Source organism: Oncorhynchus nerka, linkage group LG27, assembly GCF_034236695.1.
Source record: "Oncorhynchus nerka isolate Pitt River linkage group LG27, Oner_Uvic_2.0, whole genome shotgun sequence".
Taxonomy (NCBI): domain Eukaryota; kingdom Metazoa; phylum Chordata; class Actinopteri; order Salmoniformes; family Salmonidae; genus Oncorhynchus; species Oncorhynchus nerka.
Window position 1 is genome coordinate 77,278,983 of NC_088422.1, and position 13,062 is coordinate 77,292,044.

The 13,062-nt window shown below is 44.0% G+C and overlaps 1 protein-coding gene across 3 annotated transcripts in view; it reads right to left on the bottom strand.

The window, feature by feature from the left end:
- LOC115112449 (DENN domain-containing protein 2B-like) overlaps positions 1-13,062 on the bottom strand; it is an 82,935-nt gene that overhangs the window by 51,263 nt on the left and 18,610 nt on the right. For all 3 annotated transcript variants that reach the window (XM_065012021.1, XM_065012020.1, XM_065012022.1), the window contains exon 2: positions 4,441-4,539. In XM_065012021.1, the coding sequence (XP_064868093.1) occupies positions 4,441-4,514 (74 nt within the window). In that variant the 5' untranslated portion in view covers positions 4,515-4,539. The remainder of the gene's footprint in view (positions 1-4,440; positions 4,540-13,062) is intronic.

A 13,062-nucleotide genomic window follows, 5' to 3' on the forward strand; every position in this document is an offset into this window, starting at 1 on the left:
AGTGCTTACACCTATACACCATTTCTTATAAAGTAATCTAAAACATAACTGTGTACCAACATGGATTATGATAATAGCTAATCACATTTTATAAAAGTATGAAAACGAAAATAGTTCGCCATGCAGGATTAGCATGATCACTAATGTTTGCTATTTAAATTGATCGATAGCTGAGCTAGTCTAAATGTTAACGGCTTGTGCGTATGCTAGGTTCAGTATGAACACGCACACAACGCTAGCAATAGCTTAGCTAGTCTAATCGCTAGCGGCTTGTTCTCCTTATTAAACGTAACCAAATCCCAGGGTCAATCTTTCCTCCAACTCCTTCACAGTACGTTCAGATAGATAAGTATCTGGTTTTGTCTTTTTAGTTCAGTTTTGTACAACTTCTCACTTCGATTTGAAACATAGTTTTTCTTCCATAGAATGGCAGTAGCTCTTCACGTTCCATTCTAGCTCCTTTTCAACATGTTGGAGCCAACTAGTGTAGAGCGTGTGGTTAGGAGAGGGACTAAGAGAGAATATTGAGTTTTGATTGGCTCAAAATAAACTGCTCGTCATGCAGCTTCTGACAGATGATTTGTAATAGCTGTAAGCTTTTAAACATATCACAATATAATATAATATGATTGGTTGCTGGAATCTCACTAGTAACAATTGTCACGCCCTGATCTGTTTCACTTGTCATTGTGATTGTCTCCACCCCCCTCCAGGTGTCGCCCATCTTCCCCATTATTCCCTGTGTATATATACCTGTGTTCTCTGTTTGTCCGTTGCCAGTTCGTCTTGTTTGTCAAGTCAACCAGCGGTTTTCTCAGCTCCTGCTTTTCCCAGTCTTGCTTTTTCTCTCACCCTGGTTTTGACTGACCCTTGCTTGTCCTGTCTCTGAGCCCGCCTGCCCGACTACGCTGCCTGCCCTTGACCCTAAGCTTGCCTTCCGTCCTCTGTCTTTGCTACTACTCTGGATTATCGACCCCTGCCTGACCTGACCCTGAGCCTGCCTGCCGTCCTGTGCCTTTGCTACTACTCTGGATTATCGACCCCTGCCTGACCTGACCCTGAGCCTGCCTGCCTGCCGTCCTGTGCCTTTGCCATTACCCTGGATTATCGACCCCTGCCTGACCTGACCCTGAGCCTGCCTGCCTGCCGTCCTGTGCCTTTGCCATTACTCTGGATTATCGAGCCCTGCCTGCCTTGACCTGTCATTTGCCTGCCCCTGTTGCTGTAATAAACATTGTTACTTCAACACAGTCTGCATTTGGGTCTTACCTGAAACATGAAAACAAGTCTTCAACATTAGTTGACCTGCGTTACACCTGGCTCCCAAGTGGGCGGGCCTATGCCCTCCCAGGCCCCTCCTATATTTGAGTTTAGTCTAAATTCAGTCTGGTTCTTGCCCATAGATGAAATCCATAGATTAGGACCTAAAATAGTAATTTCAATTGACTGATTTTCTTATATGAACTGTAACTCAGTAAAATCATTGAAAATGTTGCATTTATATTTGAGTTTAGTCTAAATTCAGTCTGGTTCTTGTTTGACCTAGCAGCAGCCATAACATTGTGAAGGTCAAAAATGCCCCAGTGTAAAATCACTGTAGATGTATTTCAAATAGCAACAGACCCTGTGTAATATATCGATTCAAACACCCCATATCCAGCCATCAGACCATTATACCCAAATTTAAGTGCAATCAGCCGGTAGAATAACAGCACACATTCAAAAATACCCCCTTAGGCACGCCCTGGCCAAGATTACTCCAAGAGTCATAAAAAGCTGGTTTGACTGCAGTATTAAGCCCCTGTAAGTTCCTTTTCACACAAAAGGAAAACATCAAGTGCAGAATTCTCCAGTACGGATAGCTGCGTTGTGGTTGGGGTCTGTGAGGGTGTTCTGGTGGTCAGGACTGGGCCAGTTAAAACAAGCCTGGCTCTGGCGCTGGGCAGCTTCAACTGTGGCGGCCACACATGTACTGAGCTGGGTGCCAATTAGGGACTGGCTTCTGGGTCCTGGACCCACTGTCCTCCAGCCAGGGCACATCATATCAACCACAGGTCACTTCCTGTTCTGTTGATAGACCGGGCCACAACAGGTTGGCTTCCAGTAACCCAGATAAATAGATAGATTTTCAAAAAGAAAAGAGAGAGAAGCCATTAACATCCGCTCCATTTCACTTTGAGCTTCACCCTCAAGACACACTCCCTCTTCCTCTCAATAATGTGTTTTATTTAATTTCCTTTTACCTTTTTATAGATTTATATCCAGCTTTCCAGTGACTTCATTTATTTTCTCAGCAATAATCTTTTCTATTAAAAGAAGTGCCCATCAAAGCCCTGCTGCACCCCTCCCTGATCTTATGAGAAGTTGTCTTAGAATTCTTTCATGTCAAGTGATTTACCGACAGAATCATTCTTTCTTTTTGGGGGTTGGCAACTTGTGGGAAGTTGGGGGCAAGTATATAATGGTGCTCTCTCTGTGTATAAATGACAGTTTCTTCTCTTAAATCATCTTAACTTTATGCAGTTTTTAATCAGTAAAAATTATCGAAACATAATGAACTGTGTAGAATGTTGATGGTAACAGAGATAGTGGAAGTGTTATTGTTTCTAGAGAACTGTCTTCATCTCGACTGGGGTCGTTAGATGAGCGTTGGGGTACAATTATTAGATTCAAACACTTGGTGTAACCTGAGTAGATTATCATAAGGAGACCAGGGCTAACTGCACTCTTAAAATAAAGGGTTCCAAAGGAGTTCTTCGGGTGTCCCCATAGGAGAACCCTTTCTGGTTCCAGGGAGAACACTTTTTGGTTCCAAGTAGAACCCTTTTGGGTTTCATGTAGAACACTCTGTGGAAAGGGTCCTACATGGAAACCAAAAGGGTTCTACCTGGAACCAAAAAGGGTTCTTCAAATGGTTATCCTATAGCGACAGCAGAATAACCTTTTTAGGTTCTAGATAGCACCTTTTTTTCCCAAGAGTGTATCTAACTCAGGAGAAATGGTGAGGTAACAGAAAAACAACTACTCGGCACAAAATATATTTCTCTTAAAAAATATATCTGTCAGTGGTAGTCATGTTTAAACTCCTCACAGGCTATGGTGTTTTCACACTGGGTCAATGTACCAGCCAGGGCTGTAGCTAGCTTCCAACTGGCAGCCTTTCTCAAGGTTATTCACATAAGAGATCCAACTAAAACATGTCAGAGCCATAGCCACTGACTGCTGTGTTATACAAGGACATGTAGCACTAGGTAAACTAACATCCTGACAGACTACACACCAAGTAGCAGATGGTGAAGGCTTGCAGTTGCACCCCTGTGAGTCCGATGTAAGCACTCCATGCCAGTTGATGCCAGTTCCTGTAGATCTTAAATCTTCACTCTAAGCCTAGTTTCAGTGGACACAGTGTGTGTATATATAGTGTTGAAGGGAAAGACTGATCACAAAACAGAACAGTCTATCGCCAGCACTTTCATTACGAGCCCTGTTTGTTTCTCTGTTCCAGGAGGAAGATGTCATCTCTCAAAATGGTAACTCAAACAAGCCTCTGCTCAGACCACAAAGAGTTTATTGTTGAATGGGGCCCTATTCCAGAATGTAGAGGATGGCTTACAAAAGCAGATACTACTAGTCCTATCCCTGTAGCTCTAGAGAAAAGGCAGACAGAATACTGCAGAATACAATCAGTACTTCCTTATTAATAATTGAATAACGCTAACAACTGTGGGATGATGAGCCCTGTCACCTACTGTATGCAGTGTGTCACTCAACACAGACACATAGTGGGATCCCACGGTACAGATTTACAAAAATATATTTACTACCTGAGGAAAATGTCCTCTGAAGCAATAAAGGATAAGAGCACCTGCACTGGTTATTACTGACATCATAGTGCATGTTGAGAGCCATCTCCTTTCCATCCACCCCCTCCCTCAACACGATCCATCCACCCTCTCCCTCAACACTGTCCATCCACCCCCTCCCTCAACACTGTCCATCCACCCCCTCCCTCAACACTGTCCATCCACCCTCTCCCTCAACACTGTCCATCCACCCCCTCCTTCAACACTGTCCATCCACCCCCTCCCTCAACACTGTCCATCCACCCCCTCCCTCAACACTGTCCATCCACCCTCTCCCTCAACACTGTCCATCCACCACCTCCCTCAACACTGTCCATCCACCCCCTCCCTCAACACTGTCCATCCACCCCTCCCTCAACACTGTCCATCCACCCCTCCCTCAACACTGTCCATCCACCCCCTCCCTCCACAATGTCCATCCACCCCCTCCCTCAACACGGTCCATCCACCCCCTCCCTCAACACTGTCCATCCACCCCCTCCCTCAACATGGTCCATCCACCCCTCCCTCAACACGGTCCATCCACCCTCTCCCTCGCCCTCCCCCTGGCCTAGAGGCTGGTGGGGATGTCACTGACCTGTCGGGGATGTCCCGGGGCACATTAGCCCCTCTTGCTCGGGGTGCAGCCTTGGAACTTTTGTTGGCAGTCATCGTCACCCTCGGACCACCCACTCGCCTGATAGACAGACAGGATACAACACATGAAACTCCCCAGCCGTAACATGGACAATACATCAGCATCCAACAGATTGAAGTCTTTGTGATTGTTTGGGCGAGGGTATACTTGTAGCCGTGTACATGTTGTTTATAAATCACAACAATTCATTACTTACTGTTAATATATTGCAGTAATAAGAAAATTAGTTATGTGAAATATAGCGTTACCCAAAACACTCACGCTTGAATTTGAGACCTTGAGAGTGTAAGTGGGTCAATGTCCTCTGTGCATATTTGGACAAAACCATGACAAATATGGAGCTTAATCTCAGCCATGGGAGCGCCATATCAGATATCAGATGGATGACTTCACTGGATTCCTAACCGTGTGAGTAAACACCAGAGCATAAAGTACAACAACCAAGGAGAGAAAGGGCTGTGCTGTGTGAGGGACTCATCTGTGCTCTAGGCTCTGCTCTGTTAATCCAGCACCTCTCTCTCTTTTCATACAAATGAATGGAAATACAGTAATCATGAGGTCACAGCTCCAAACGAGAATGGTCCCTGAAGTCTCACAACAGAAGACAAATGTCTTTGGTTGCCACAGAAACGGCAGAAATATTTCTGAATCATTCAGGCTAGTTGGACAGAAGATCTTGGCTTGTTTAAAAGAAACCTTCAATCTCACTCCATTGTTTTCCCATCAATTTAGAGAGCACAAAACTTTAAAAGGTAGAATTAAAGAAATGACAGAGCACGGTCTTTAGATTGTAATTACGGTGCACCCTTAAAATCGCTGTTTGAGATTGAAGTGGGCAAGAATAGCCAGTAATTGCAAACAAAGCACAGAGCCAACTAAAGAGAGGAGACACTCCATCCCCTTCTGATTGGAATGTGTGCTTGTATCAGTCTTTGCTTGACTAGAGCAGCCAAGATTAACAGACTTGCTCTCTTCCTATGAACGTGTTCACCAAGAGGGCTAAAAAAAAGAAGCCTGGCTGTGTTTTACTGCAGATTTTACTTTTAGGGGCTTGTAGTTTGTGTGCTGCTGAAGGCTCTGAGGGCACAAGCTAAACAGGGAGAGAGACATGTTTCTCTGATCTGACTGACATGATGACCACATCGCCCGCGTTACGTGCGCAAGCGTTGCAAAATACATTTACATATGCATGTTATTCGATCATTTCGTTCAAACTGCTCGCGTGCTTCAACGAGCGTCTGCGTAGCCAGTCGCTAAAATAGAACTCCCATCTCCTCATTGTTGTTTTTAGGAGCATATACCCACGTCGGTGATTGAAAGATGAACTGAGGTCCACACTCCATTCCAGTTGGTGGTGTTAATGCACCTTAAAGGTGGTTGCCCACCACCATATAAAGTCCACAGAAAAAGAAGAAGAGAGGAGAGATTACTAGAAACTAACCATGTTTCCCATTTCATCTGTGGATTAACTGTTGGAGTAGACTCAAAATGGGTCAAAATTCTACAAAGATCCAGAAAAAAAGTACCGTGTGCATTTCAGGTAAAATAAAACCCAATGTTTGTATCCGAGGACAAATTAGCTAGCAACATCAAGCTAGCGAGCTAAATGTCCATGAATGTTTCATGTGTTTCGACCTGTCCCCAAATTAATATAGCTGGTTCAGAGTTCATGTTGATATTTCAACCTGATATTCTGATGGCGGACGGACAGACGCGCATGCTTGGTCTAGTCGGCATGTCAGCCAAACGGGCCATCACATTTACACTACTCTCATCAACATTTTATTCAATCAAAGGGTAATGACTTCCAGTCTTGCATATTTCTCTGCCTGATAATGTAGTTCATATCATTGCCATTATCATTTCACCAAAACATATTTTATTATATATTCATGTATTATTGTGTTGAAATGGATGTTCAGGTCAAATGTGTTGTCTCTTCAACACTTCTCTCTATTTCGCCACACATGCTGTGGTGTCCATGACATGGCAGACATCAGCACCCAGAGGAACCCGTGTTAGTAACCCGTGATCACGTGTGGCTCAGTTAGTAGAGCATGGTACTTGTAACGCCGGGGTTGGGAGTTTGATTCTGGTCAGAAGCTGTTTGTTTAAAGGAAGTAGTTATATGAAGCAGCAGTAGCCCTAGTGGAGCTGAGCTGAGTCCTATAGAGACAGATGAGGAGAGGGACGGCACTGAGCCCTATAGAGACAGATGAGGAGTCGGCACTGAGTCCTATAGAGACAGATGAGGAGAGAGACGGCACTGAGCCCTTTAGAGATAGATGAGGAGTCGGCACTGAGTCCTATAGAGACAGATGAGGAGAGAGACGGCCCTACAGATGAGCCCTTTAGAGACAGATGAGGAGTCGGCACTGAGTCCTATAGAGACAGATGAGGAGAGACGGCACTGAGCCCTTTACAGATGAGCCACTGAGTCCTAGAGACAGATGAGGAGAGAAACGGCACTGAGCCCTACAGATGATCAGAGAGACGGCACTGAGCCGTATAGCCCTGAGGAGAGAGACGGCACTAGAGACAGATGAGGAGTCACTGCCCTACTGAGTCCTAGCCCTAGAGACAGATGAGGAGTCGGCACTGAGTCCTATAGAGACAGATGAGGAGAGAGACGGCACTGAGCCCTTTAGAGACAGATGAGGAGAGAGACGGCACTGAGTCCTATAGAGACAGATGAGGAGAGAAACGGCACTGAGCCCTATAGAGACAGATGATCAGAGAGACGGCACTGAGCCGTATAGAGACAGATGAGGAGTCGGCACTGAGTCCTATAGAGACAGATGAGGAGAGAGACGGCACTGAGCCCTATAGAGACAGATGAGGAGTCGGCACTGAGCCCTATAGAGACAGATGAGGAGTCGGCACTGAGTCCTATAGAGACAGAGGAGAGAGACGGCACTGAGTCCTATAGAGACAGAGGAGAGAGTCGGCACTGAGCCCTATAGAGACAGAGGAGAGAGACGGCACTGAGCCGTATAGAGACAGATGAGGAGTCGGCACTGAGTCCTATAGAGACAGATGAGGAGAGAGACGGCACTGAGCCCTATAGAGACAGATGAGGAGTCGGCACTGAGCCCTATAGAGACAGATGAGGAGTCGGCACTGAGCCCTATAGAGACAGAGGAGAGAGACGGCACTGAGCCCTATAGAGACAGAGGAGAGAGACGGCACTGAGCCCTATAGAGACAGATTAGGAGAGAGACGGCACTGAGCCGTATAGAGACAGATGAGGAAAGAGACGGCACTGAGCCCTATAGAGACAGAGGAGAGAGACGGCACTGAGCCCTATAGAGACAGAGGAGAGAGACAGCACTGAGCCCTATAGAGACAGATGAGGAGAGAGAAGGCATTCCTGCTGTCATCTATTTCCTGTTTTAGTGGACTGAGAGGACAGAGCATACATCTTCATTTTGATCCAGCAGCACAGGGAATTGCCAGAATATCCTGACAGATCCTAACAACTGCAGTTGTTTTGGTTCATTTGGATCTTCTGCAGGCAGGGAAAGCCAAAATATTCTAAATGTGAGCCTTGGAGTACAGTGATGGTGATTAGGCTACACTCAAACACAGCCATAGGCTCTGGTCTGTATTTATTTCTGTGCACACAACCATAAGTACCCAAAGGTACTTTGGGTTTCACCTGTACATGCTTTCCCTTACTACAGTCATTAACGTCACCAACATTAAAAGGCATGTGAGAAAAACAGAACATGAAAGCACATCCGTGGAGGCTCCTCAGAGGAGAACCATCATCTCCAGTGAATTTCATACAAATAAAAATAGTGGAACATTTAAAAAAGTTCTCCTTTTTAGATAAAACTATACTAAACATATTCACATCACCAAATAATTGATTAAAACACACTGAATTGCAATGAAGTTCCACAGTAGCCTCAACAGCACTCTGTAGAGTAGCACCATTATGTAGCCGAAGGACAACAAGTTTCCGACCTCCTCTGGGTACATTGACTTCAACACAAAACCTAGGAGGTTCATGGTTCTCACCCCCTTCCATAGACTTACACAGTAATTATGACAACTTCCGGAGGATGTCGTCCAACCTATCAGAACTCTTGAAGCATGAACTGACATGTTGTTCACCCAATCAAAGGATCAGAGAATAAATGTAGTACTGAAAGCATAAGCTACAGCTAGCTAGCACTGCAGTGCATAACATCTGGTAGGTAGTTGACACAAAGAGTAAAACAATAGTTAAACAGTTTTTAACAAATCAATTCTTTAAAAATGAAGGAGAAGCAAGAGAAAGAGAGAAATTTAGTTGTATTTTTTTCACTTTCACTTAGCTAGTGAATGCAGCTAGCTAGTTTAGTCTACTCAAACACCTGGCTCAAACATACAGGGATGCTATGTTAGCTAGCTGGCTATCCAACACTGGAACTCTTCCAAGTCAAGATAAGCTTTTGTTTTTATTAACTTATTGCCACCTGGGCCCACCGGTGTAACTGCTAAACTGCTTGCTGACTGTACACTGTACTGCATGATTGTAGCAAGTTTACTAAACACCTTAGTTTTAGTAGCTGTGTTGACTATGAGATGTTAACTAATATGGTGACAATGATATAGGCTGTGTGTAGCAGTTAGCGCTTATGATATGAAGTTTTTTTGCGTGGTCACAGACAGCTGATTCTGTAGAAACAAGGGGAAATGGGGATAAACGTACATGAATTTGTCCAATAGAAACTCTTGTTTGCAACTGTTGGACTAATGATTACACCCTAGATCAGTGAGATGCAAGCAAGAGTGTGCAAGGCGTTATTGAATGTGTCACTGTCACCTTGATTACTCACATTTGTCTCTCAACCTGTGACCTATGTTGTAAACTTTAATTCATAGGCTAGGTTGTAGCAACCTCATGATGGGAATAGAGAGCATTTGAGTATCATGTAGTAGCCTCAACCTATCAATGGTACATTGAGCTGGGTGAATGGAATATGAATGACAGTTATCCAATACGCTGTAATAGAAATAAAAAATTATAATCCTCCTCACTCATTTTAAACTTCACCAACCACCACTGAAGCACATTAAATTTTAGATGAAATTTGGACAGAATATCAGTTGTCTGAAAATTATGCCATTTCTTTTAAATACCTGCTACAGCTTGATGAAATACATTTTTTCATTGACTTATTGAAAGATGCACAGCTATAAAAATACTGTTGGCTGCACGTAAAAACACTTTTAATTGTAACATCTGGAAAGCAAATAAGGTATGCTTAGAAAAAAGGAGAACTTGGGAACACGTGATGCCGCGGAGCTGAGCAGACGTTGACAAACCGAGCTCTTCAAAGTTATTCTATTTTTACCTAAATAACAACGTTGAAACAATATTCTAACATCGGCTGATAAATTGTCAAGTACTTACCTTCCCAAAGAGCCATGGACCTCCGACCGAGAGGCAAGAAGGACGACCAAAACGTAGTTGATTCCCAATATAGCGATAACGCTACAGCTAGCAAGATTAGCATTAGCCCTCATAACTCAGACGACAGTTCCAGACTGTTGCTCTCAGCAGCCTCTTGCGAGCCTGCCGACATGCTGGCTACTCTCCTCCGGGAAATTCAGGATAGTAACAGAGGTCTTTCTATGAAAATTGATAAGAAATCGGCTGAACTCCATTCTTCCATTGACGACATGAAATCCTCCATGAATGATCTCCTTTTGAGAACGACTGAGGCAGAGTTGTGCATTAGCACAGTTGAATATACCATCGCTCGACATGACCAGGTGTTGATACAACTGCAAAAGGACAATGCTTACCTCAAAAACAAGGTAGATCAGATGGAGAACCAGAGTAGACGTAGTAATATCTGTGTGGTGGGATTGAAAGAGGACAGCGAGGGCCGTGACCCGGTCTGTTTCTTCACTCAATGGATCCCGGAGGTCCTAGGCATAATCAACCTCACCAAGCCGCTGGAAATCGAACGCGCCCACAGAACATCAGCGCCGAAACCCCGGCCAGATGAGCCCCCACGAGCCGTCCTGAACAGGTTCCTCCGTTTCCAAGACAGAGAGAAGATACTGCAACTCGCAAGAGCCAAAGGGGACATCACCATCGATGGAAAGTGGGTCAGCCTTTCCCAGATATGAGCGCGGATCTCGTCAGACGTCGCAAGCAGTTCAGACCTGCCGCCAAAGCACTGAAGGAGAAGAACATCACCGGCTACCTCATCCACCCTGCGCGGAAGAAATTTCAGTACAAAGGCCGAAGCCCATCTCTTCAACACACCGGGAGAAGTGCACACTTTTCTCAAAGAACTGAGCAACGTCTGAGCCAGGACGGTCTCTCTGGGGGATAAGATGCAACGTCTGAGCCAGGACGGTCTCTCTGGGGGATAAGATGCAACGTCGGAGCCAGGACGGTCTCTCTGGGGGATAAGATGCAACGTCTGAGCCAGGACGGTCTCTCTGGGGGATAAGATGCAACGTCTGAGCCAGGACGGTCTCTCTGGGGGATAAGATGCAGTTTGTTTGTTTTCTCTTATCCGGACTGAACTGCTGGTATCTTCCGGTCACTATAATTGATTTGTACATTTTCAACTAACCGTATCTTTCTGGGGTGAGTTCTATTACATTTACAGGAGAGTATATTTTGGTTTAGTCCATATCCACTGGACAAAGCAATAAGTGGGCTTAGGCCCACTGCTTTCCCCCTCATTTATGTTAATCTTTCGAAAAGAGACTCAAGCGGCCCTTGCTGTGGGCAGTAAATATTCAGCCATAAATATCTATTCACAATGTTTGTTTTCAACTTAGAGAGCTCACAGGTTTTAGTTTACGCCAAGGTTTAGCTAGTAAGAGCAAGATGGAAAGCGAGCAGCAACGTATCTCTACAAGTGTATTCATGTTTGATTGTTAGGATTATTGTTTTAGTCTGACAATCGGGGTGGGTGGGATTTTTATTATTTAAAAAAAAATATTTTTTCTATGTTTATTGTTTCCTTCCTAAAGAGACACATAGGTCACTTTTGTGTTCAAACCAAAGTTGAAACATTTCCTAATTATCTGCATATGATATGATAGATCCAGATTCTATCCAGTTACATATTTGAAACCCAACCTATGCTTATTCCACTAAAATATGTCACATTCAACGTAAAAGGTCTTAACAGCCCGATTAAAAGGAAAAGAGTCTATACATACCTTAAGAAATTAAAGGCTGACATTGTGTTTTTACAAGAAACACATCGTACAGCCAGTGAACACATGAAATTGAAGAGGGAAAGGGTAGGACAAGTATTTGCATCCTCTTTTAACTCCTAAAGCAAGAGGAACTGCAATTAGTAGACACATCCCCTTCTGCGTCAACAACACCATCTCTGATCCCTCTGGCACATTTGTTTTGGTGCAGGGGCATATGTTTTCAGAGCCTTGGACCCTATTGAATATTTATGCTCCTAACTTTGATGACCATATGTTTATTCAGAATGTCTTCCTTCACGTCGCTCAAGCACCACCAGGATGGCTACTGGTTGGAGGAGATTTTAATTTTTGCTTAGATACAGTTCTTGATAGGTCTTCTGATAAACCCTCACTTCTTACCAAAGCCGGCAAGCTCACCATGTCATTCATGAAACATCTCAATTTACTAGACATCTGGAGACAGTTGCACCCACATGATAGGGACTACTCTTTTTATTCACACCCACACAAGACACACACACGCATAGATAACTTTTTACTTTCCACACAACTGTTTCATAGAGTGTTAGATGTCGAGTATCTCCCCAGATTGCTTAGTGACCATTCTCCTCTGGTATTATCAATCTCCATTCCTACCAAGGTAAATGGAGCATATAGATGGAGACTAAATTCTACACTCCTAAAGCAACCTGAATTTTGTGCATTCATCAAAGAGCAGATCAATATTTTTACTTTGACAAACAAACCCTCTGCTCCTGACAGCTTCATTCTTTGGGACACATTGAAGGCCTATCTGAGGGGACAGATTATTTCCTATACTAAAGGGCTGAAGAGAAAACACGGTGTGGAACTGAGTGCCCTTGAATCTGAAATCTCTGAGCTAGAGAAAACCTACCAAAGAGGCCTGACTAAAGATCTATACAGGCTTTTGCTAAATAAAAAACTTAAATATAATATTCTGAACACATATCAAGCTGAGAGGGCCATCACTAAATCAAAACAGCGTTATTACGAGCTTGGAGAGAAAGCTCACAAAGTATTGGCATGGCAACTGAAAGCAAAGGAAAGTAAGAGGACAATTAATGCCATAGAAACTCTAACTAATGAGATATCTTTCGACCCTACTGAAATGAATAATACTTTTAAGAAATACTATGAAGACCTCTACACTTCCCAATCAAGCGATGATCTATCAGAGATCAACTCCTTTCTCTCCTCTCTCAACCTCCCATGCCTGTCAGGGGAAGACAGCGAGTGCCTGAGTGAACACTTCTCAGTTCCTGAATTATTGGAGGCCATTAAATCCTTACCTTCTAATAAATCTCCTGGGGAGGATGGCTTCCCTCCAGAGTTCTATAAAGAATTTAGGGAGCTGTTGGT